The following is a 26,166-nucleotide window of genomic DNA, read 5'->3' on the forward strand; positions in this document are numbered from 1 at the left end:
CAAAGCTGAGCCTGAGTCACAGGTCTTTAACATTGTGGATTGTGGTGGCAGTTAATTGTGGAGGATTACAAATAGATTGCTTTGATATACAATATATTCTACTCACATTTACAACTATTGGCATAACCTCTATCATTACAATTGTCATTGTTGCTCTTTCATCTCTGACTGAATCCTCAGTTTATATCAGGACTTATTCCACTGTTACTCACAGGTATTGAAACTCTTAATCTTAACAACTAATAATCAATAAAGGGAAACATTTTTTTCCTAAAACTACAGAATCTAGTGTTCACCCTATGAGCACAACTTTTTCGCCTTTTACTTTCAGACACATTGGATTATTCAAGTGTCTATTTCTGATGCTGGTGGATTTGGCGAATTTAGATGAAGATAACCTCAGTAAAACAGAATAGATTGGATAACATACTAAGTTAATAATAGTCAACAGCCAGTATATTTTATTTTACACATTTTTTTTATATAATACAAAAATACTGATCACAGTGTACTTTTCTGGAAAATATGGAAACTTCAATAAATTGAAAAAGAGGCTGGAAAATAACATTTAATAAATTATAATTCATATCTGACATAAGAATACAGAGACACAATAATAATAAAAGCACAATAATATTTAAAGCAAATTATTAAGACAACATTTTAAAACGGGTCGAGTGTTGAGCCTCTTTCAGTCCTTCCTTCCATTTCTGGACTCCAGGAATTCTCCCATAGCTCTCTTTTTAAAATGTCCTCACAGCCAAGTCAGTGTATTTCCCGCCATCAAATCACCAGTTTCCCATATCTCCACTCTTTCACTAAGGTTTTTCCATGTTCATCTGGTCCACACACTTAGCTGCCATCACAGCTGATGGGTATACTCATGATCCACAAGTTAACAGGCGATGGGTGATGAATTCTACTCAAGTTTGTTATCCGCTAATTAGAATCTCATTAGCATTTAAGCAGCCAGCGGTTAGTCCAGTCGTCTCCAGTGGGACGGTATGCAGCGACACACTTCCTCGCTGAAGGAGAAACCTGGTTCACACCTCCGCCTCCTAACTTCACAGGGAGGCCTGAGACAACTGCAATGAAAGATGAAAAAAAAATCGGAATTAAACCTTATAGCTAATATGCAAGCCATATTTCAAGATTTCAGGTTAGATTGGAAGAAAAGATCAAATGTAAAGATCTGGCCCATGGGTCCCATTCACAAATATGAAATGGTCTTGTAAGTTCGCAGACAAAATATTATTGAGACATGTTTAGACATGTAAGTCTGCTGTTTTCTTTTTGTACAAATTATATTGTACAAGGTTAGAAAAAAAAATCTAGTTGAGTTTTTTACCTAGAAACATATTCAGTGGATTTATTGATAATATGCCTAACAAAAAACAAGCAAATATCTTGATTGTAAAGTGGATCAAAGAGAAGTGCTAAAGTGAGAGCAACTGAAATTGAGAAAGCATCATCCACTGGAGACTATGAATGTATGTACAAGCTTTCCTGGTATTCAGTCCCATAGTTGTTCAGTCCAACAAGGATAACTGACCAATTAACCCAAATCTCTAGAACCATGCTGCTGGCATATCTAAAACATTAGAACAGAAAGCTGCTTTCAAATTAATCTGCTTAATACATAACTCAGTGGTGTGGATGGAAACTAATTAGGTTACTTAAAGTCATCTATGATTGTCTGATGTGCTCTGTATGTTTTCATTAGAGACAAACACTCCTGCAAATGATTGAGAACCTTTGCCATCTGACAAACAGTAACTACTTTCTTGTGTGTTCTAAGGGTCAAAGGTAAGAACTAAGGTTTAGATTTCATAGCAAACTAAAACTCCACCTTAAACCGCTATGTGATTTACAGCCCATGTGTGAACCACCAAAAAGCTACTAAACTAAGTCAAGACAAAAATAATAGCTTCAATAAGCTCATATCTGGTTAACGGCAGCTCCGAGTCAGGTCCTGATTACCCAGTCTTCAGTTGATTAAACAAGGAGTAGAATTCCAAAGAGCACATGAAGCAGTGGCAGGAGTGAGGCTAGTCTTACATAGCACTTACACACTTTATCAACGCCACAAAGGTTCTGGGGCTAGTGCATAATTGGCACTACTTTTTCTGGCTGCACAGGGTGTCACATGGGGACGACAGAGTATTTAGACACCGATACTTGAAGAGACCTATGAACCCATGATTGAATACACAGAGGAGTCAAATAGATAGACACAGTCTCATTCACACACATACTACCACAAGTGCCCGATCCCAGACACTAGATTCCTACTGCTATGTTATACTCATAAATCACCCCCCAACAGGGTCACAAAGGGTCAAGACTGGACAGGATGGATGGATGTGTGTGTATGTGAGTGTGTTTCCTCCTGTGCTGGGAACGGAAATGGTTAAGTGACAGCTAGGAGAAGTCATTAGCACTCTGAGGTCTTGAATTACACACCAGGTTCCCTATGATAACCACCTACCACTGCAAGACCATCTACATCTCACATAGCCATTAGCATTACGAGAATGTGTGTGTGTGTGTGTGTGTGTGTGTGTGTGTGTGTGTGTGTGTGTGTGTGTGTGTTTGTTCACAGGGGATGACTACCCCAAGATGATGCAACCACTGAACCACTGAAATCCAAGAACGTTAGCTGCCAAATTCCTACATCATCACAGTAATGTCAAAATAATTTCTGGTCAGGATGGCATTCATTAAGCTAAATGTTCCACCTCTTCATCAGAGAAACATTGTCTCACCAGATATTCACATTGGATGACATTAGTTTTGCTCTTCATTCAGGAACCTTGGAGTTATGTTTAACCAGGACATTATTTGACTCACACATACAACAGGTCTCTACAGCCTCCCTCCCCCTGCACAATATTATGATGATTGGACACATCCTGTCTCAAAAGGATGCTGGGAAATTACTCCATGCTTTTATTTCCTTCAGACTAGATTATTGTAATTCTTTATTATCAGCAGCTGACTCTTAGCTTCTTTGCATTCCCTCTCTGTGAAATTCATTATAGAATTCAAAATCCTCATGTTCAAAGCCCTTAATAGCCAATCCCCTTCATGTTTTAAAGAGCTCATAGCACCGAATCACTTCGCTACAGGCTCTCTTGTGGTTCCTAGTCTGTAAGAGTAGAATGGGAGGTAGAGTCTTCAGCTACCAGGTTCCTCTCGTGTGGAACCAGCTCCAACTCTGTGATCAGGAGGCAGACACCATCTCTGTATTAGGGGTTCAAATGTAAAAATGTTCTTTCCCTGAGCTCTCAGCTATGCTGTTATAGGCCTAGACTGCTGGGAGTACTCCACGCAGGCACTGAGCACTTTGCTCTCTGTCTCTCTCTCCCGCTCTCCCTTTCTCTGCCTCCCATGTAGTGTGATCACATGACACATGTCACAATTCTCTCTCTCTCTCTCTCTCTCTCTCTCTCTCTCTGCTACTCATTGTGGGACCTATTGGGTTTCTCTATGATTCTGTGAGGTCTTGACCTTACAAGTGCCTTGAGAGAATGTAGTATGTCATGATTTGGGGTCATACAAATTGTATTTAATTGAACTGAATTGAATCAGAAGAAACATTATTTTACCATGGCTCTCTCTCTCATTCTTAGCATTTTCTGATTAAGTGCAGGCACTTAGTGCTCTCCTGCTAAAAGTGTTGTTTTAATCAGAAAACATCAGATGGCACTGTAACCCATACATCCCTTCTTACCTGCATGTAGCTTGATGGAACCTCCGTCCTTTTAAGAAACACTTATTGGGTGACTCGTTGCATTCACAGGAACACTTTGTTTTATTGAGGGGCTGGTGCCTCGGACATGTCTTGGTACATGTGCACTGACAAGTCTCTTTGTTAAAGACCTGGTTAAGCGGGCAGGAGGGAGGAGGCAGGACGTTACAGACACACTGGCAGGTACTGCGGTCAAGATGTCTGTTAGGGCCACAGTCTTGTGTTTGATCCTCACGCGGACATATGCACTGACAGGTTTCCAAATCCAGCTCCTTATCTGGGCCACATACATCCGCTGAAAATATATCTGCAGAGATGTAAGAAAAGACAGGAGTTATTTGCTTTATAAGCATAACTTTATATGATATTATTACAAGTTTATTTATGTAAATTTTCATCATTCATCATTTACACACTTTTTAAAATATATTAGCCTTGTTGAATCTGATGTGTACTGTTCGAACTCATTATAAAGACAAATGTAAAATAATTTTACGATAAGAATACCGACATGTTCTTGCATGATACCCAATCTTGTCAATGTCACTGATTAATTATGCTCATATTCAGGTTCATACGTTTGATTTGTGCTATTATTTTCAACAACATTTTCAAATAATAGCCCAAGATTATCAAGCTTTTTTTGGACCAATAAAGCCCAGTCGATTCTGGTTGCCCAGTGCTGCTGTTATTGGTCAACTGCTTCCAACGTGTGTAGGAAATGTCTGAGAGAGAAGAAAAGGCGTTTGTCTTTCCCTTGTCTTGTAAAAAAGAAATGACTATGACTTCACTATCTCAAAGCAAATCATATGAAAACAATCCTTTTTTTCAACCACATCAATTCCTCATGACCAAACAGACATGACCAATTTCAACAATGAAAACTTTCCCCTGCGTTCTTACACAGATCATTTATTATGGCCCCTTCATCCACACTGTGGATGTGTATTTATATGTGTACGTATCTGTGGAATCTGTTACTCCAGGGTCTCAAGGTTCTTCTGTTTCTCATTTGTTTGCACTTATCATAGCTAAACACGAATAAACAGTGAGAAACTCACAAACATGAATATCCACGCAAACACACACATTCTCTCAATAAACACATAAATATTTCTTGTTGCACACATCGAACATTATCCTGTCACAAACAGCAAATTGGAGAAAGATGGGCTCTGCTGACAGTGTGTGTTTGTTTGAGTGTTAAGGTTAAGATTGCTTTATTTGTACCCGTAGGTAGATTTGTTTTGTAGCAAAAAAAAGAGAAGGCATCCATCCAAAACAGTACAACAACTTAAATGCATTGCTATCAATAGAGAACTGGATAGAGACTAAAGTGCAAATTTGGCTACAACCCGTTCAAGTGAACAATTGCAGATGGAACAAAACTATGTTTTGGTTGGTATGTGCGTGCTCACTACATGCCTCATCTCAGACCACTGTCGCCGGACGCAGATTCTTGGGTCAGGAGTCTTGACATTTTCTTGACATTTCTAGGAATAACTTCTTATAGTTTTTCTTTGTTTCTTACTAGGCTGCAGCAGGGTTAGGTAAGAATTAGTGTTTTTAACACAAAACTCTTTGGGACTGATCTACTAAAGGTTTGCGCGTGTAAAAATGTGTGTAAACTTGATTTCACCCGCAAAAAAACATGAAAGCTGATCACTAACAGTGCGCACTTTATTACGTTTGTCTTAATAATTATGCATTATCTGGCGTTTCTACCCGAGTGCGCAAAATATTGGGAGGAGTACATGCAAATACTTTAATATAGCACACGCTATGTGAGTTACAAAGCCTGAAAATAATTGTAGTGGTTGTGACTGCCTCTATATTTAATGAGTTTGAAAGGTAGGTGCTAATCGGCACAGCGTTATGCACACATAGCTGCAGTTATTGTGGTGAGGAGGAGACGGCAGGAAGAAGACATAGAGAACAGGATTTTTCTGCTTGGGTTAGCATGTTTGGAATAACAAAAGCAAAAATAATCCAGACCTATCAGAGGCATCTTTTCCACTGGCCCCCCACCTGTTTTTTTGCCCAGGTTTTACTATGAGCTATTTTTTCTTTTGTTCTTCTTCTTATGACCAGCGATCTTCTGCCAAGTTTCTGTGACCGATATATTTCTTTGCTGTAGCTCGACAACATGTTTGTTTGCCTCTTCCATTCACACCTCTGCTTTGCGCTCGTGGTCACTCTGCTCTCCCTAACACACACATTAGCACTCTTGATTTGGGATCTTAGTAGATCAGGCCCTTTGTGTGCAACAGTGTAGACACTCACCTCGGTGCTGTTCGGCAAACCTTGGAGGGGGGAGTGGTGGTGGAGGGGTGTTGTGGTGCATGTTGGCAGCTATGCTGACACACCAACATAGCCTGCTGCTCCAAACCTGACCAGGAGGACATGTCCTATTGGCTATTGGACACCTTCAACAGAGACAGACAGAGAGAACAGTTTCAATACACTTCAGATATTTTGGCTTAGTTAACCCTAACATCACATACTGCAGATATTGTAGATAATGTAAAGGCTCACAAACTTCAAGTAACTCCTACCTATATATTATTTTGATTGGAAAATTTGACAATGAAATTATGCATTGAAATTTCCATTTGAAATTGCATGGAAATTTGATACACTTGATGAAATTTCCAAACATCTGGCCCCTTAGTCATTGCAGCTCTCCATCTGCCCGCCAGATGTTCTTGGACTTTCCTTCCTGTTTTCAGATCCACCTGCTTCCCTGTCTCCCATTCTCCATCACCACATCTTCTTCCACTGTGGTCCAGACTCAGCAGTAGCTGCATCGATATTTCCTTTTAAGGTTTGGGGTCTGAGTCAACTGACCACAGCTAAACACTGATCCTTTTTTGTTAAGCTGCATTTTAAGCATACTTTTCTGGAAATTCTTGTCCCTGTCATGATCCTGTGGGAACAATGACTCTGTTTTATTATGGATCTGAACAGTCCACAATTGGGCTGTTGACAGACTTTAACTGACCTTATTCGTTTAACTTGAGGTTATTTAGCTAACCACAAATCCTTTGTGTTACAGGCTGATCTATTACTGCTCTCATACCAAAGCTGCAAGTAAGTCGCTTGAGATAATGTATATTTTGATTTGGCCCTATACAAATAAAATTGAATTGAATTGAATTGAATTAAAGCTATCACAACTCCCTAATGGGCTGTGCATGGGTTAGGGGTCAGGGGTTAGCTGGCCGAGGATTGGACTTTTTTCCTTTGGCTGTTGCCCATTTGACTGATTCCAGCCTTTCCTGAGACAGGAAACGTGACCAGGATGTATAGTATAGGTGAAGGGCTTGATGGAGCATGATGGAGCATGGAAAGGGAAGGATGGGAGGAGCAAAGTGGTTACCTCAAGCACAAGCCAGATTTTCAGAACTTGCATTTTGTAGCTTTAATCCTTGCTTAACAGGCAGGTTAAGAACTGAAGCAGCACTGTTCCTGAGTTTGTAATGTTCTGTTCTCTTGGCCTGTGTAAATGCTCTGGAGCTACTTCATAATTATTCCTTGTCATTAGTGAGTCCTCCTCAAACAGCTCTATAAAATACTGTCCCTTTTTATTGTTTGAGTGATGGACGTGTCATGCTGGGCTTTTTATATATGTGCAGATTGAAGTTAGAAAACTTTGACTTCATCCTTCCTGGTTTACCCTCTGGTTTATATATAAGTTTGAATTATTTACTGAGCTGGTGTTCTTTTTTTATCAGAAATAAATCGATTTAGTTAAGGATATTTCAGTGAACAATAAATTTACCTGGATAGGAAAGAAATTCTCAGAGAAAGAAAGCTGTAAACTGTGCAAGGAACCCTCTAAAAATATTAAGGTAGGCCTGACACAATAATGAATGTTTGTGTGTGTGTGTATGTGGATATATTATATATATATATATATATATATATATATATATATATATATAAGTCTATGGTAAAAACAGAAAAACCTTCATAGATTCCAAACTCCCAGCTATTTGCATAATGTTTAAAGGTAAATGGATCAAATATGGTTTCAAATCATTTAGATGGTTAAGAGACTTGAAGGGAGCAGATTGTAGGCAAACAAACATCATCAAAGACAGTCCTCTTGGGTCAACCTCAGATAAGTGAGGAGGAGGAGAGTCACTGATATCTCTCTGTGGCTCTGCTGTTTGCTATGTTAAGACCACATGACCTTGATATTTGTTTTTTCTGGTTAAACTGTTCCTGTTTTCTTTGCCCCATGCCTTTTTAATCATTTTCATCCTTTCATATTTTCTTCCGGTCTTTCTTGCACCTACTTTCTTCCTCACTGACTGCCATTCACACTATCTGGGCATCCTTTTTTGTAGCTGTAATGTTTGCGATAGTTAATGGAAACTGTGGTGAAGGTTATTTTAAGTAGTCTCCATGTAAAAATCATACTTTATATTATGTTGATGGCTTCATCTTGATGGATGTCCTCTGAATAAGATGACTGCACATGCTTTTCAGCTCAGTGGTAAATACAGATGGGCTCGGACACTAATTCATTATTGAACATTCCACCCTGTACTTGTATAAACATTTCATTCTTCAGCCGACAAACATTGTGGATGTGAGTTGTTATCTAATGAATCCTAAGGATTCGAAGGTCCTGCAGATATCAATGCTCCTCTGAAACAGATTCTCAGGTCTGTCTCCCACTTATGATGCAATTGCTACACATTAAAGTGTGTTTCGCCCAAAAAGTCTCTGCACAGATCACAAAATGTGTGCCTGCTGATGCATGAAGGAAGCTTTTCTTTTATGCTATACATAATGCCAATCTGCCATATTTCTATAGATTTGGGGACTTCTGAATCAATTTCTGAAATGATTACCTACATTCAGTAAAAGTCATTAAAGCGGTTTGGACTAATCCCACAAAAATTAGGTCGAGAACAGAGGATTGCAGAACAGAGGTATTAAATATAAAGTAATAATAATAATTAATTTCATTTTTAAGCAGATTGATGTGATAGTGAGCTGCTCCATGAAAAGCAAAAGCCAGGTTTCACATGAGAGTCTACACTATTGGAAAAGGAACTGGTGAAGTTGATGATGTCAGAAATTTGTTCAAATAAGTTGTGAAATAACAATATTTTTGCAGGCTCAGGCAGGGGGAGCTCAATTTTATTCATACATATTTATTTTATAAACAAACAACTTGCTCTCCAGCATTATTAATATTTTCTTTAGAGTCAGCTCTTGACTCAGAACAAACAGTGCGTACCAAATGTTAAATGTCAGCTGCTTTTTCAATAGTTTCAGAACTGTTTATCTTCTATCAAGTTGAAGGAGGAGGCAAATAAGACAGACTGGTGGCATCATTTGATTCTGTGCCAAAACAAAGTTGAATTCAGCCAACTCAAAGCTTGAACTGAGGTGATCAAAGCAGTTCTCCACATGCTGTGTCACTTCTGTTTATTAGGTATACAGTACAAATGCAGCAGACTAGCAAGTACTAGACCTGTGTCTTGACCTTCTATGAAAAATGTATGGGGAAAATGTATAGAGAAACCCAAGAGTTCCAACAACGAGCAGCACTTTGGCGACTGTGGAGAGAAAAAAGGTGGGTGGAAAAGAGTGGAGAGAAGAGAGAGAGATAGTGGGGAGGGGGAGGATTGGGGGAGAGAAAGGAGAGAGCGACCAGGAACACTTGTGCACCATCAGGTTGCAGCTCTGACTTATTATAATGAAAACAATAAGACTTTAAAGGTGTTATTAATAATACCGGCAACAAATCATAAAATTCATAATAATAATAATAGTTTCAATCCTGCAGCTCTGGAATCAATGAGTCAATGTTCACTAAACAGAAGGTTGGCGGTTTGATTCCGTGTCCCAACGTGTCCTTTGGCAAGATACTGAACCCCAAACAGTTGCCGATTGCTAACAGCTGTGAAATAATCTGCCAAGGAAAGCAGACACAGTGTGGTTTTAATCAGAGCTGCAGTGGCAGATACATACACTGATAAGGGGCTGAGATGGAAAGGAGAAAAGTGAAAGAAAGAATGGAGAGAGAAAAATACAAGGAGAGACATTTTTTTCAAAGGGCTGGTGAGTGAGGAGTGTATTCTCTCACTTAATCAAATGTAATCCAGCTTTGTGTTTGGGTGATTTGTCAGTGTGGAAACTCTTAATGCATTTCCATTTCATAAGATTTCTCTCATAGTAATGCTTCCTAAACAAGTACTACATGTTAGTGTTCATATGTTTGCATCTATCAAATCACGTGTCACAGTTATTGGATGACTTGTGAGTTGCTTCTTTCAACCTGTTCCTGTTCAGTGTCTCTTTCCAATACACATAGTCAGATGGTCATTTTAGAACCTGTAGACCACAAGACATAAGAAGCTCCCAACTGAAGCTTAGGAGGAAAATGAGTTGGGGGCAAGCAGTTTAATGTTAAAATCCACAGCACTAAATCTGAGATGTAAGAACACCTTAACTCAAGACATCATCCAGCAGCAATGACCTGAAGGATAGTTCTCCACTGTTTTCTGGGAGAATACCACGGCATTAGCTGTTTCACAATGAATACTACATAACTAAGGGCATACATAAGGCAGCTACAAGTATAGACATACATCCCTGCTAGTCACTCAAAGTTTTGGTAATTAGTCATTATTCACTGTTTGTGTTAAAGTCAATACTGAGCAATGTGTACCCCAAATATAATTGATCTGTGGACTTGTTAAGTGTCTTAGTTGCTTTAATCCAGTTTCTCAAAAATCAGTAAACATGGACATTCTTCTGTTATCAGAGGACATGAGCCAAAATACAAAGGATAAAGCATTTCCTCTTAGAATCCTGATCATCACAGAGAGGTCAGATATCACAGTGAGTTGGTTGGTGGGTATACACACAAGAACCTGCACAAACATTTACGGAAGTGTGAAATTAATCAGGAGAGAATCAAGTGTTTCCTGAAGTAGCACCCATGTATACACACACAGCACAGGAAGTAACCTTTGTAACAATACACTCAAAAGTATGTATGTGTTTGTGTGCGCACGCCCGAAAAAGGAAAAGGCTGTTCCTATCCTGAATACACAACCACAGACACGGTACTGTGTTTTAATGATCTGAGTTCATGATGTTTCAACATGTTTTCCAAAGGTGTTCATGTCAGGCACAATGAGTCTCATTCACTTACTGTTCTTTAGAAGAAATTGATTCTTAGATTCGTCTTTGAAAAGATTATATTATCGAAAACAACAAAAATACTGAGTCCGAACCCAGCCCAAGCCCCATGCATGCGCAGTTAAAATGTAAGTTCCACTGAGTCAGCCAAAGTCACCGACCCGACAACAACATTTTTTAACCATTTGACCATATTCCGCTCAGCATTTCCTGTCCCGTATTTTACCTCAGATTTGAGATCAAACTGTTATTTTTACCTCAACTGTGCGACATTCTACCGATACAGCTTCCTTTGAAAGAGTAACTGAATTCCATGTATAGATTGTTTTGCTATTTTGTATCCACTGTTTCACTACAAATTATAACAGCTGTCTAAACTTTTTAGGTTATTGTTTTGACATTATTAACTTCTTACATTTTCTTCTCATGTTTTTGTGAGTTCTGTGTGCCTGGAGTCCTATGCCCTTTAATGAGCATTGGCAGTGAACTCCACTAATTAGGAATAACTGGCACACCTGTTCAATTTACAAAGATATGAGAACACTTTCTTGAGAACAAATTTAATAAAAAACTTGAAAAGATATATGGCTGAATGAGGCCCATCGCTAGTGTCTTAGTGTATAATGGATGTATTTTGACCATAACACACCATAAACCAATTGGAGTGATATCTCCCATTTCCTTTATAAGCCGGGTGAGTTTACATCTTGTTGGATTATAGGATGATAATAATGTGTCTGGCCACACCTTATTTTAAAACTAATGTACACTTGGATGATTAGAAGGGCTCAAGTGCTATTGAAACAATGTGCAATGAGAAACTAGTACACATACGTCACTTTGTGCCAGGTGTAACATAGCTGAGTTAGAGTGATGCAATATGAATGCATTACGAGTATGAATACTAACTCAGGCAGGGCTCTCCTGATGATGCTGTGAACTTGCTTGTAGACATCCAGTTTGGACAGGCAGCGGCACTGGGTGTGGTTGGCCACACTGATGGTCACTGGCCTTGTGCCCTGTGTTATTGGCACCGTGATCTCAAACAGCTGTGGAAAGAGCAAAAGAGTGAGGAGTCAGAAAGTTACCAGGTGAATCAAGAAAAGGTGCAACAAGTGTAGTGCCATACACTGTGAAGATTGGCAGCTCACAAGCAAATAACACAAGTTCATCAAATCTTGTTTCTGTTTATTTATAAATACCATATTCTTAATAAAAATTTTGTCAGAATCCTAGTGTGTAAAATCTGGAGAGGAAGGAGATCTGTATCTTGATTTAGGAATTCTATCATTTCTTCTGTTCCTTTTTATTTAAAATGAGTAAGGTGATCATTTGGATACATTTTTAACATTTATACATTCAATATTTTGTAAATACTTTCTTTTTAAAATACACCTTTATCAAACTAAACTACCCTTGTTTCCCTCAGACCATCATCCTGTGTATCTACACATCTGCCACCATACCAGTCCTGTGTGGCAGCTACAGCTTAGTGCAATCATGTGGCAGCCCTTCTGCTCCCTCTAAACACAGCACAAACTTATAGCTGGGATAACTACCACTTTAAGCACACTTTTATTATATTTAGGGGTATATATTGGTGTCCATTAAATTTTTTGTTTTGTTTCTTTTCTTAAATGCAATGTCATAAACCTGACCTGGCCTGGTACATGACAAGGTCCTTTCAATCAGACCAAGGACCGCTTCTTGATTATTCTTCCTTGTCATTCTGGTATATTTATGTAGCGATTCATTCATTTCTGCATATTTAATATCTGGTGTTAGTATAATATTGAGATTTTGATGCAGGACCTACTTTTTTAACACACAGACTTCGAGAGACAAAATCACTTCTAAATCAGTATTGATAGCTGAAAGGGTTAAATAAACAGGTAGTGTACAACCTTTCTCAGTGTAAAAAGCTATTTTTTTTATATTAATTTTTTCTATTTTAACTTTCCAAATTTAGGGTGGATGAAATCTTCCATCACTTTCTCACCTCCTGATAGTACCCTGCTGATGGCAAAGTAACATCTTATCATATCACTTAGCAAGAAGGAGATCCTAAAAAAACGGGAAATCGAGGTTACATATCCAAGCTAGAACCTGGGACTACCAGCAGTCAGTTAGAACTGAAGAAGCCTCTTTGATGAGAGGTGAAACGTCTTCACGAAACTCAACCAAGTCCAGTTGACCTCATTTTTAGCATTCGGATAGAGTTAATGAAGCTTAAGGACCAACAAGTGCTTGATGATTTTTAATGTGATTATTAACAGCTTTACAGGCTAATCACAATGGATACACAATGAAAGCCAACACTGATCATCTACAATGGTTTCCCAGAAATATTAAGTCTATGTGAAGATGCATTGGTTGATTTTTTGGAAAGCAGTGTAACTGCAAGCTTACATGTGACTGCCGTATTTTATTTTATTTTGTCAAATTTGATCAAATATCATACTGGCAAATCCAGGATATACAGAGCAACACCTACAACCCATTGTGTTTCTGTCCTTATGATGAATACATTAAATGATTCAATCATTATTATGTTTACACTGTCAGCAGCTCCTGAGAAGATATCTGAATGTTTGGTTATTGTAGTGTTGACTGTCTTCATTAGGACTTGATCTGCTCTCTCTGTAAACTGGATATAATGGGCATCAATATAAATGTATAATTTAATAATATATCGGTTTTATCCATCAGCTTGTTTGCCCAGCTTTTGCAATATTTTAGTCGAACATCGATTAATGCAGTCTCTAGTTATTTTATTAAGTCTTGGAAAGCACTTTTTCTGATTTTAGTAGCCTATACTTCATATTCAGTCAATAAATGTCACAAGATGCCACTATTTCACACACAAATAGCCTGCAAATGAAACTCGAAACTTGAATCACAGGAAATGAGTTTTAAGAGAGAACAACATATCCAGGATCCATATAACCACCAAGCACCAAAACACCTAACTGAAAACAATAACAAGGAATGTGAAGGATTACCACCTCAAGGATAAAATGAGTATTTCAGAGCTGGGCTTGAACGTTCACGTGGCACTGATGAAGATGTGTACACAAGACTTTTATACAACAGAGAATGGAAACCACGAGAGCCACTTCATTCTCTCAATCACAGGGTTGAACAGTCTGAATTAAGTAATTAGTCTCAACGACTCCTATTCAAGATCCAATTCAAGAAACTTAAACAGCTTAAACTGTCCATCTCCCTCCCATTGTAATGAGGATTAAAATCATTAAAACTGACCTCAGTGTTTGTGACCTTGTGAAGTGTTCGCCATGGTTACAGTACACACACACAGACACACGCACACACACACACACAGCTCTTAAGGTTCTCAGAGACTACCACTGAGATTAAACTCCACCTGCAAACATTTCTCAAATTTGTGATGTTTTGGCCTCGAGATTGGCAAAACTCTTCATACAGCTTCCAGCTGCTGACATCCCCGAGATTTAAACAAACCACTTTCCACCGGAGCATGGAAACCCTTTCACAGTGCTCAAGTTTTAACTAAACCCCAATAAACTACAGAAAAGCAGTGCTGTTTTTCTCTGCACATCATCTTTGCAATGGAAAAAAAAAGGTTCATTCTTTGAAAGTCAGAAAACTTTATATTTGAATAAACCCCCATCGGCAGCCAGTTTAGCTTTTATTCTATTGATTCTGTTCTGTTTGGCAGTTTTGTTAAGTCTCCTTTTTTGTCCAACAGCTAGTGTGTAAAGGTTTACGACCATTTTGCAAACCGGTACTATGCCAAAATATATTTTTATATAAAAGCATTAGGATTGACGCTGTAGATTCTATGAGTATATATACAACAAACTTCGGGGGCATCTGATGATTAATTGTCGAAGATATCTCATCCTGGATCACTACACTGTAAGAAAGGACAGACCGACTGACACAGTCACTGTATATATAGTTGGGCCCCTCTGCAAGAATAGCTCTAATATGTTTAGCATATGTGAGGGATTAAAGGTGAAACAGCCAACAACACAATACAGAGGAACAGAAGAAGGAACAGGGCAGTGCCACTCAAACATCTGCAGACTGAAAAGTACTGACGGACGCTATTGAATGAAAACCTTATGCAAAGAAACATCAGACAGACTTAGTCGCTTAAAGATACTTAAAGTCTGTCAAATAGTAAATTATACAGTTTAGCAGAACTTCTATTACCTGCTAAGTGTTTAAATCTCTTAACTCCTGCCAGCTGTTTCAAGGCCCTGTCAAAGCAAATCAGCATGACGCTTTGAGAATGACGAAACCAACCACAGAGTGCTGGTAAAAGAAACAGACACATCTGACTCCTCACCTTTCCATATGTCAATTTTAAGACAAATTATTTTCTGTCACATCCTGGGAGTCATATGAATTCAGCTGAAGTGCAAATTGTCTATCTAAGTTTGCCTGTAATTTGAATGACGTATTACCACAGCCTATGTAAATCTTCAAACCGTGGCCAGTAGTCTGAGATTGGAGCCAAGAACAGCAGTTAGGAAAAACTAGTGAAGAGAAAGAATGTCTTGTGAAACCTAAAAAGACTGGGCACCCACAGCCGTGTTACCACTGCCAGGCGAAAGCCTCTCAGCTTCAACCTTGGCCTCCTTTTTTCCTGCCTCAACTAAAGCATGGCCTGCTGCTTGAAGTCTTTTGATTCTTTGGCCCAAGAACAAAACACATTTGTCAAATTCTCAAAGTACACACTGCAGCTGCCTTTATAGTCAGATTTTTAAATGAGTGAACATTTCTAACAACAATGATAGGAGAGAAAACCAGCCCAACAAAAAACATCATTCACAGCCCAGTGTACCAGTCAAAGTCCTGGACATCTACATCTGACTCACATTCATTTAGCAATACATTTTCATTTCAATGAAAAAACTTTCCAAATGCAGTCAATTCTTCGTTATACCATTACACTACAGCATGTGTTAGTATGAACGTTATATCAAATAGCAAATAAGCAGTGACCAGACAAACAATTGTAGCGCTGGACTTTATGCTTACATATACCTGGTGAATAGACACACACACACACACACACACACACAGTTTGTTATGGAAAGTCCCAGCATGACTGTATAACTCTCTAGAAGTACTTACATCAGTAACGTTACAGAGAGCGTGAGAGAGAGCGATAGAGAGTGGGTGTGTTTCTGTGTGTGCGTGCGCACGTCATCTCTATAAATCATTCATGGTTCTGATTATGTTGGTTTCAACGCATTGCTCAACAACCTGCTAAAACAATCTGCTTGAAGCTGGAAAGTCTTACCAGTCGTAATGCAAGAGTTGTGTGAATAATAACATGTCCCAGTGATCACCTTGAATCTGCAACTTGTCATCCCACAGTTCGTCACTGATCTGACTCCGTTTACCAGAAGGAGTGTGTGTGTGTACACACACAAAAATGCGCAACAACAAAATATATTTTTTTCCCGTTGTGATATGCCAACTAATACAAGGAAAGCTGCTTCGATCTGACGTATGTGTTATTTAAACACAGAGAAGTATTAGCTTGAACCTGTATCTAGTTTTTCATGTCGAGTGCATTCATGTCAAGAGTGTAAAATTATTAAAAATATGATCATAACTTTTAAATTTCTTAATAAGAACATTTGGAGGGGGGAACGTCTGCAAAACACTGGAGCCCCAGGTAGCGGGACTAGATATTTCGCCCACTGCTTTGAATTATCAATGACACACTGTTGAAACATAAAACACACACAGGAATACGAGTATATAATGCATTTGCACATGTATTGCAGGTCTCCAAGTCAGCCGCATTCTGGCTACAGGACATAATGACTTCCTGTTCTGATTAAATCAGAAAGAACAAAAGAGCCATCAAACCAGACTACCGTTGCCAGTACACTAAATTAATGCTTATAGGAAATGAATAGAGCAGCTGAGCTGAAACAATAAGCTATTGCACAGTGTATGAGCTAGTTCATTAACAACAGCTACATGGAAATGAGCTCACCAGCTCAGAGCATTTACACACTCTTCAACACAGCTCAGAAACCTCTCAACCCCAGAGTAGGAAAGAGGACGGTTCAAATGTTTGTCAGTTCCAGGCCAGTTGTGGGCGTGCGTGATGTGGCTACGATTTACGCTTATGTTTCTGGAAAGCAAGTATTCCGTGAGGTTTTATGTAGATATTTCTCTACATGTTGTTGTGGCTCAGGTTAGATTCCAGTCCCCCCCATTTTGCATTTTAATGTATCTTTGGGCAAGATACTGAACCCAAATTGTCCCTGTTGCCTCTGCCAATAGCGTGCAAGTGAAGTAGAGAAAGTACTGCACACAGATAAACAGTATGCATGTGAATGGGTGATTGGTTGTTCGGATCAATCAAATTGTCAGGGCGGGCTATATACGATGATGGACAGATGATCAACAGTAACGTAATCAACCACGTCACCAAAGAGCGCTTGGGTTGAATTTGTTTTCAACAAACATGCCTGCCGCTGGAGAGCTGAGATGTGTAGATGCAGCCGTTGAGTGTGTTTTAGAAGACATCGACAGCGCATTCATTTTTGAAGAGGAACAGAGAAACGCGATCAAGGCATTTGTAGATCGAAAAAAGATTTTTTTGCCGTCCTTCCTACGGGATTCGGAAAAAGTTTAATTTATCAGCTGGCCTCGATAAATTATTAAGTGACCATCGGGGAGTTTTAATTTTACCAATTTTACCAATGACATTATTAAATGTCCCCCTCTGCGCAGCCACACAAGCAGTCATATAGATAAAAAGAGAGGGGGGGGGCGCTACGTCTTCTCCACATAGGCTTGAGTGGAGAATACGTAATTTACCCTCCACACCCGACATTTGCGCTGTTGCAGTTAATGTTGGAGCAACAAGTAAGTATATGCTTGAAAAAAATGATTAACTGCCGTTTTGACTCCTCCCTGGCCTCCTGCAGAGCCATGACAGCGGAGCTCTGGAAGCGCAGGTCGGTCTTAAAATTCTGAGCGATTTCTCTCAACAGGCGCTGGGAGGGCAGCTTGCAGATCAGCAGCTCCGTAGATTTCTGGTAGCGACGGATCTCTCTCAGAGCCTCGGTACCGGGCCTGTAATGGTACCGGGCCGGTAGCGGTGAGGCTTCTTAACGCTGCCGGCCGCCGGGGCTCTCACGAGCAGCCCTGGTCTCCAGCTGCTTCCTGGGGGCTGTCATGTAATCCATTGATTTCAACAATGTAACTGTATTCTGAATACCATCTACTTAAATTGTAACTGTAATGGAATACAGTTACTCATAATTTGTATTCTAAATACGTAACGCCGGTACATGTATTCCGTTACTCCCCAACACTGTCACTTAACATACGTCACATACTACGTTGCTCTGATTGGTTGTAGGTCTATCCAATTGAGCGAAGAGGCATTTTTTTTCCTGGTTCGGTTGAAACACGCCCCATAATCACAGCCCAATTGAGCGGTATCAGACTCATATTCTTACTAGAATTATGAGTATGACAACGACAGGCTAACAAATCCAAGGATTTATGATACACCTTTTGGGTTTACTTTGTCTGACTGAGCTGAATTAGTAGGGTGAATTTGCATAATCTTGGACATTTTTACATGTGCTGTTATATCTACACCATCCAGTTTTGCCGAACACTGCTCCAGGTTCATGGCAAAAGGCATGACCTTTTATGCACCAAAGTAAACATGAGCATCTCAAACAAGACAACAAAATACTGCTTGCATGCTTCAGCTCTTTTGAGTGAGATATCATTCGTTTTTTGACAGTTTCATGATCTGCGGAGTGACTTTTCTTAAATGTTGGTAGTGAATGTGTCCTGGGCCTGGGGGGTAGGTCTCTTAGCTGCCTGCTCATTAGTCCCAAAAGAAGATGATATCTTTATTTTTCTTTTAATGTGTACACAGTATAGCCAGTCAATTAAAGATAAGTTCAAGCATTATATCCCCAGCTGCATATGAGGGGTGTAAAAAACATTTTGGATGATTTACAGTATAAAACAGTACTGTATATTTATAATGTAAGTTTCATATAAATTGTTGTTTTTTATGTCCCCTGAGCAGGCTTGTTTGTAGAGTAAAATAGAATTCACATTATTTAAAACATAATTTTTCACTTCACAGCATGTTTAAAAACCCATAAATGTATGTTTTTGTTAGGATTATGTTAAATGAAAATTCTTCGTTGTGTAGATATGAGATTAAGATGACCTGACTAAAAAAGTAATTTTATTGGCTGATATACTGGGAATCAAGCCAACAACATTCAAAACGGTGTTAGGTGTACTGTCAAAGTATCACTCTGCTGCTGTTTGCAATTAACTGTACAGTGTATTTGGCAGTTTATTCTGTTGTCAGCATTTTATTCAAATCGTGTCAATATTCGTTATGTCATTGCATAAAATGGGTATCACTTTTTGGTTTGCTGCTGTTCAAAACATTACCACACATTCACCATGCGGATTACATAATCTTTTCCTCTTTAACTTGGTCTGGGTACCTCTCAATAGGATGAAACAAATCGAGGTACATTCATTGCTCAAACATTGCAACAGAAAAAAGAATAGACTGAATACAAATGTCAAATTTAAAAAATGTAATATCTGTCAATGTTCTAAAAGTAGCCACAGTCAATCATTTTGCATATCCATTATACGCCATTAAGGAGCCCTAGACATAACAAGCTTTCAGTACGACACTATTTGTCTCCATTTCTGAATATAGGCAATATACCACTAAGCTCTTGTCTCAAGAGATCATCAACCACTCCATAGTGGGCTCTTAGGATCATTGTCATTGTTACAATGTTTTAGTTTTTTCCTCTTTCTTTGTCTCCTTTGCCTATTGCTCTCATTTTTCTTCCTCATTATCATTTTGCCATTACCTGACAAAACAAAATGCACCAGAAGAGCTTAAAGAACAGAATATATACTTTTTCATTAAACTCTGCTGCTTAACTGTGTAGCAGTGGTCTCTTTGTTGTACTGAAACAATGTAACATTCTGAAGTCTCAAAATTAATTTGTATTTGATTTAGTATCTCACATTTTAATCTTAGAAAGTTTGAGAGCAATTAAATCAAGCATGGCATAATCATTTCTGAGCAGTGATTTATCACAAATTTCTACTCAGGAACACTTAAGTCACCAGGCAAATGACAGACACCAAGAAACAGATCATCTGAGAAAGCTTTCACAGGGACTCTTGCAACTTTATTACTGAAAATCTGCGTATACATATGCAAGTCAGCCTATTCGATTTTTTCTCGACCTACACCTCAATGATTTCACCAGTACCCTGTGTTAACCCTGAGGTCCTGACTGTTTTTTGGTGTGTGTTTGTATGTGTATATTGGAGCAGGCTGGGAGGGCAATGACAAAAGGAACATTTGTGTGAATTCAACACATTTTAACTTCAGCTTTCTTTTTTTCACGCAAACACATACTTATAAAAAGCTGTTATTTATGCCTAATTCATGGACAAAAATGTTTGATTCTTTAGAGGAAATGCAACGGGTTAATTCAGTGTCATTGACCCCCAAGTCCAACCACCATGTCCAGCTATATTGTTTGAATATCAGCTTCAAGATGTTGGTTTACTGGAGAAGGCAGATTATGACCTGGTAATTTAACCATGTAAACTCTAGCACCAATAGTGTAAGTCTTTTTACAAATTACCTGAATTGGTCTAGCGTGAAATATCAACACAACTAAATTCATTCATTAATTTCATAAATAAACTGTTCCCCAATCTGTTATAGGTCTGTCTCTTTTTGTTCAAACTACCCATGGAACAAAACTAATACTGAATCTGTATAATGATATGTTCCGATTCAAATCTCTTTTGTTCTAAAGGAGCCTAATAATGTAGCATTGCTACTGAGCAGAAATGTTGTAATGACTATTGAGTTCTTATGAGTTTGAACATCAACATGTTGATTCGATAACATTGCAGCAGTCACAAATATACAACAGATGATGATGGTGAGGTTAAATACAACCATGGTCAATTTAATACGCTGAGTAATCACTACGCTCTGGTCAAATTACCTATTTTACTACCAATTAGCAACAATAGAAGTAAGTATGTAAAAATAAACTTTCAGTTAGAAATTACACCACCACTAATTTGGGGAACAGTGGCTCTGTTATTCATTCACTGCATTCTAAATTAGAGTTTGAAACTAGAAATAAAAGAAATGAAACATACAAAAAACTTATGAGTCATGAATTAGACCATTGCAGATCAAAAACATATCAAAGAATCTCTAAATACAGATGGAAATTAAAGAGTTTGTGCTCACAGTTTTGCTGAGGTGACCAGTAGAGATATTCCTGCATTGTTTGTCCTCAGAGTGGCAGCATCCTCCACATCTGTAGACGGACACACAGGGTGGTTTATAGAAGATGTTGGTGGGAGCTCCAAACTCCCTGCCCACGTCGACACACACTTCCCTGGGCATGCATTGAGTCTTCCTCCACTCTGATTCTATACCTGCACACACATACAGAGTCACCACCTCTACAGTAATGCAATAGGTCATTTTTTTTCTATGCACATGGACAGCAATGCACAATAGCTGAAATACACAAAAGAGGCAGAAATACACACAAAGGTTAATGCTGCAAACCAAGAACTGTGGTCAAGAAATATTTAAAATTGTTAACTATAAGTGAATTCAAGAGATTGGACTTTAATGTAATTTCGTACCCACAGATCCACTCAGGGTAAGAAATAATATTAAAGCCCAATCAAGGATTTCAGGGTGATTGACTGGTTAATTAGTTATTTTCATTGACAAAAACTAATACAAAAAAACTGGGTCCAGACAATATAAAGGCCATATATAAATGCAAAACAAACCCAATTGTAGGAAAAGACAAAAACATAATAAAGTAATACAGTAATCAATACAGAATCAACATTCTTTAAAAAGCTTAGTGGCACTTTGATGTCGCAAGAAAAGTATGTAACAAAACTGAGGTTCTTTTATTCATGTCGACACAGAGTGAACTCATGTCTGTAGAGTTGTTTCCATATTTCTAAGAGATATCCTGTATGTGAGGGAATATCAATCAATCAATCCAATTTTATTTGTATAGCCCATATTCACAAATCACAATTTGTCTCATAGGGATTTAATAAGGTGTGCCATCCTCTGCCCTTAACCCTCAAAAAGAGTAAGGAAAAACTACTAAAAAACATTTTAACAGGGTAAAAAGAATGTAGAAACCTCAGAGAGAGCCACATGTGAGGGATCCCTCTCCCAGGATAGACAGATGTGCAATAGATCAAGTGTAAAGGAGAACATGAGAAAAATAAGGGTATTTGCAGCATTGATTAGAATAAACATTTTGTAGCATAACTGAAGGTCAATGAATTGATGGATTATTGTCCGTAATGGACGAGTATCTGAGGAGAGAAAATATATATCAAGCAGTCTTGTTGTAATCATAGTCCGTGGTCAGCAGCCACCACGATCAGGATCCACCATCAAATTCGGATGCCACTATAGTCCACAGTCATTGTTCACTGCCGCCATCAGGATCCACCATATAAGTCTGTGTCCTTCATTCTGTATGCCAGTCATACAGAAACACATACGTTGTTCAGACGGAGTACGGCTCTACCTTCCCATTTCCACTGAGAAGACCACCTGAGCCGTGTAAAAGTCAGTCTTAAATGGTTTCCAATGTACGCTGAGGTGCGTTTATAAAGTGGCTGAACAGATATATCTAGGTTGATGGCTTGGTAGGTCACTCTCAATGTGTTTTGTTCCTCCATTAGAGGTTATGACTTGTTTCCCTTTTCTTATTATTTCCAGAACATACCACAAGGGGTCATCAAGCATGCCATGATGCAGCCTCATCATGGTCAGAGACCTGGCTTGCTTTCCCTCACTAAAGCTGTCACTGGCTGAAGGAAGTCCTGCCTCCAACAGGCATAGAAGTTTGGGTGCATTAGACATCAGCCCAAGTAGAGGTTTCACCCTTATCATGTAGAGACTACAATTTATGACAGCACTAGGATAATGGAATCTTCCAAATGTCAACATTTCAATGTAATATCAATATATTCGTGTGAGCACCAAAATTGCAAACCCATATTTTCTCAACACACTGTGTGCAGAAAGTATAATCACACTTTGTGCAGAGTAAAATTAAGCTATCAAAATGCAGGCCAAGGGTCACCTCCTCTTTTTTGCACACAAAGCTCTCATGAGGGTGGCTGGGTGTCACAAGGCTTCATCATCATTGGTCAGCAGCAAAGTGTCAGCGAGAGAATATACATGTTTGTGGAATAGACATTATCTGTCACTGGTTTTTAAGGTAACATCTTAGCTACTGTTAAGATGTAGAAATATGCATCAACCTATGCGTTCCCAACCTGACTTTGTTATTGTCTCTTTTGGTGGTAGGTTACATACAAAAGAACGCAGTATCTATCAAACATTCATTCAGACATTCATTCACTTCACCATATTAGGCTGGAAGTGGAACACTATTAACCTCTTAGGTTATCGCTAGTGTGTTCATTCCTGCTCATGCTCACACAGCACGTATTCCATGCCCACCTACATGTGGACCCAACTCGTAAGAAGCTAGAAAGCTGATACAGCACATGGGAATCTGGGGAGAGAGAGAGAGAGAGAGAGAGAGAGAGAGAGAGAGAGAGAGAGAGAGAGAGAGAGAGAGAGAGAGAGAGAGAGAGAGAGAGAGAGAGAGAGAGAGAGAGAGAGAGAGAGAGAGAGAGAGAGAGAGAGAGAGAGAGAGATTGCAAATGGGCATCTGCCAGCCTGGATATAAGTTTGGATTTGTTGATGGCCATGGCAGAGAAGGTGTTCAAACAAAGAGGCCAAGCATGTTGCCTTATAGTCTCTAGGCTAGGGTATAGTCCCTTAAGACTATACCTGCGGGGGTTATGCCCCTAGCAGGTACTACCAAGCCGGTTTGGATAGTAGGATGATTGGATGAAGATTGGGCCGATGTATTTGTTATACATATGAATGGTGTTTCTGCCTATGCAAATTAGGACATATTCAATAAGTGTATAGCTCATTTGCATATTCAAATTCATTTTCAAAGAAACTTGTTACACAAAAATGTTTCTTTTCTTTATTGTGTAAAGTTTCATTTTGATAGAAGTAAAGGAAAAAAATAACTTCATTGGGGTGTATTGTTGCCTGGCCTTATTGGCACACATCTCGGATTGATGAGAATTAAACATATTTCCTCAACTAGGATTTCTCAGGACTTTTAGTATGTTGTTCTGGACACCTCATATAAATGATCTATGCTGAAAAAAATTATCTACAATTAGTCGGACGTAAAACTGCACTGCTGTAGCTTGTTATTCAGGTACATACTTGGAAGGATCTTCGAAGAGTTAGAAAGACTCCTTGTGGTTTGTCAATCTGTAGTAGAACTCATCTTGTAAATTCTCAAACATTTTGTGATTTTTGTCTGAGGGTAGGTGATGTAAAACGTCATGTTCGTGTAAAAGAGCCTTGTAGGTGGTTAAATGGGGATGTTTCAACTCGGTCACCCTGAAGCAGTGTCAGGTTTCTTTGGAAAGCCTTGAAGCTGTCAAACAATGTGGTAATGAGCCTTGCTTGGCCCTGTAGTTTTACGTTTAGCTCAAAGAGAGAAGTGTCAGGTCAGGTCAACAATGGGGGTTAGGTCACAGAGCCATTTTGATCTTAACTGCGGCAGATCATTTCCATTTCACTGCACAAACTCTGCAATTTCTTTCCTCAGGTTAAAAGAAAATTATGTGTGGCATGTTGGCTCAGCCGGACAGTGAAATATAAGAAGTCACCAAATTCAACCGTGGATTGCTCAGAAATGTTTTCTTCTGTTAAAGTCAATTTAATTTGTAAACACTACATCTGGCCCACTATAGGTTGGGGAATTTTCTCACACACTAGTTGCACAGACAAATTGGAGAGAAGAAAACGTCCAAGAGCAGAGGAAATAATCTGAGAGCTGAATTGCTCACAAAAGCAGCATGAACGTAAGGAGAAGAGGTGAAACTTGAGCAAATTAATTCTGTCCAAACAACAAGATATCGAGGTGCAAGGGGACAGATAGAGCACAAGCAGGAGCTATTTGAATGTGATCGCAGGTTTTGAGTGAAATCTGAACGTGAAATCATTAAGTCCTGCTCTCAAACTGAATCACCATGCTCTATAATAAAGAGAGGGAAAGAAATTAAAATACATTTAGAAATGGAAATTACTCAGATCCTAATGCTTACTTTCAACACATCGACTTCAAGAACTCTCTTAAATCTAAAATAAAATGTGGCATAGAAGTACAGATCAAGCATATGTTTTTTTTTTTTATTAAAGGGCACCGATGATGCTAATTTACAGTTCCATATCTTCACTTCCATTTGTGGGTGTGCCTCCCAAAAGAAACTGTTTTCATCTTAATCACCTTGTTATACAACCCTTAGTTTAGCCTGAACAAAAATTGCATTTTTAGCTCATTGTAACAGATCCACCCTTATCTGACTGGCGGAACACTCAGAAGTCTGCAGAAGGCCCATAATTATGGTTACCCCATTTCTGTTTATATTATGATTAATATTTAATATGAAAATCTAATATTGTAACATTATACTCAAGATAATTAAGGAAAAGCTTTAATTGTGTATCTCTGTCCCTCATTATTATTTAATGAGATGTGGAAAATACAGCTGCCATGATGCAAGACTATTTGAGACTTGTCTGACAGAGGCGACATTTTTACCTGATAAAAAGTGAACTGATCACTGATATCTCTGCTCATCAGCCAACAGATCGCTAAAAATTAAGATTAATTCTTTATTAAAAGAATAAAATCTACTGTTTAATTAATCAATACATCAATGCTCACCAGTCACCAGTAAACCAAAAGAAGAGTAGAGCTTATACTGTTTTGTCTCTATGGCTCAAATGAGCTTTCACTTTAGACAAATAGGAGTAGCTTGACACAGATGGTTAGGGTGGTGATCATATGCAACAATATATTTGTCTTTCTTCGTTTCCCGATTGTTTCACGTGATGATGATTGTTTCTGGTACTACTTCATGACACTCCTGACTTCACCTGGAGTATCTGAACGGTTTGAAGTGCTTCAGATATCGTTGCTGATTAGAGGATTATCATTTATATCTACTCCTATGACAAAGTATGTGTGTGTGTTAATGCGGTTGTGTCCTCACAAACGGCCGGGATTAAGTGAGTTAAAATTAGG

At 38.7% G+C, this 26,166-nt stretch overlaps 1 protein-coding gene across 1 annotated transcript in view; it reads right to left on the reverse strand.

Annotated features, from left to right (window-relative positions):
• Positions 1–459: 459 nt before the first annotated feature.
• The window catches only part of vegfc (vascular endothelial growth factor c), a 52,900-nt gene continuing 27,193 nt past the window's right edge, over positions 460–26,166 (reverse strand). Inside the window, exons 3-7 of the mRNA XM_061090385.1 lie at positions 21,231–21,421; positions 11,828–11,967; positions 6,035–6,177; positions 3,734–4,058; positions 460–1,085 (exon numbers count right to left, since the gene is read on the reverse strand). Coding sequence (XP_060946368.1) covers positions 977–1,085; positions 3,734–4,058; positions 6,035–6,177; positions 11,828–11,967; positions 21,231–21,421 — 908 coding nt within the window. The 3' untranslated portion in view covers positions 460–976. The remainder of the gene's footprint in view (positions 1,086–3,733; positions 4,059–6,034; positions 6,178–11,827; positions 11,968–21,230; positions 21,422–26,166) is intronic.

Source organism: Limanda limanda, chromosome 2 (genome assembly GCF_963576545.1).
Source record: "Limanda limanda chromosome 2, fLimLim1.1, whole genome shotgun sequence".
NCBI lineage: Eukaryota > Metazoa > Chordata > Actinopteri > Pleuronectiformes > Pleuronectidae > Limanda > Limanda limanda.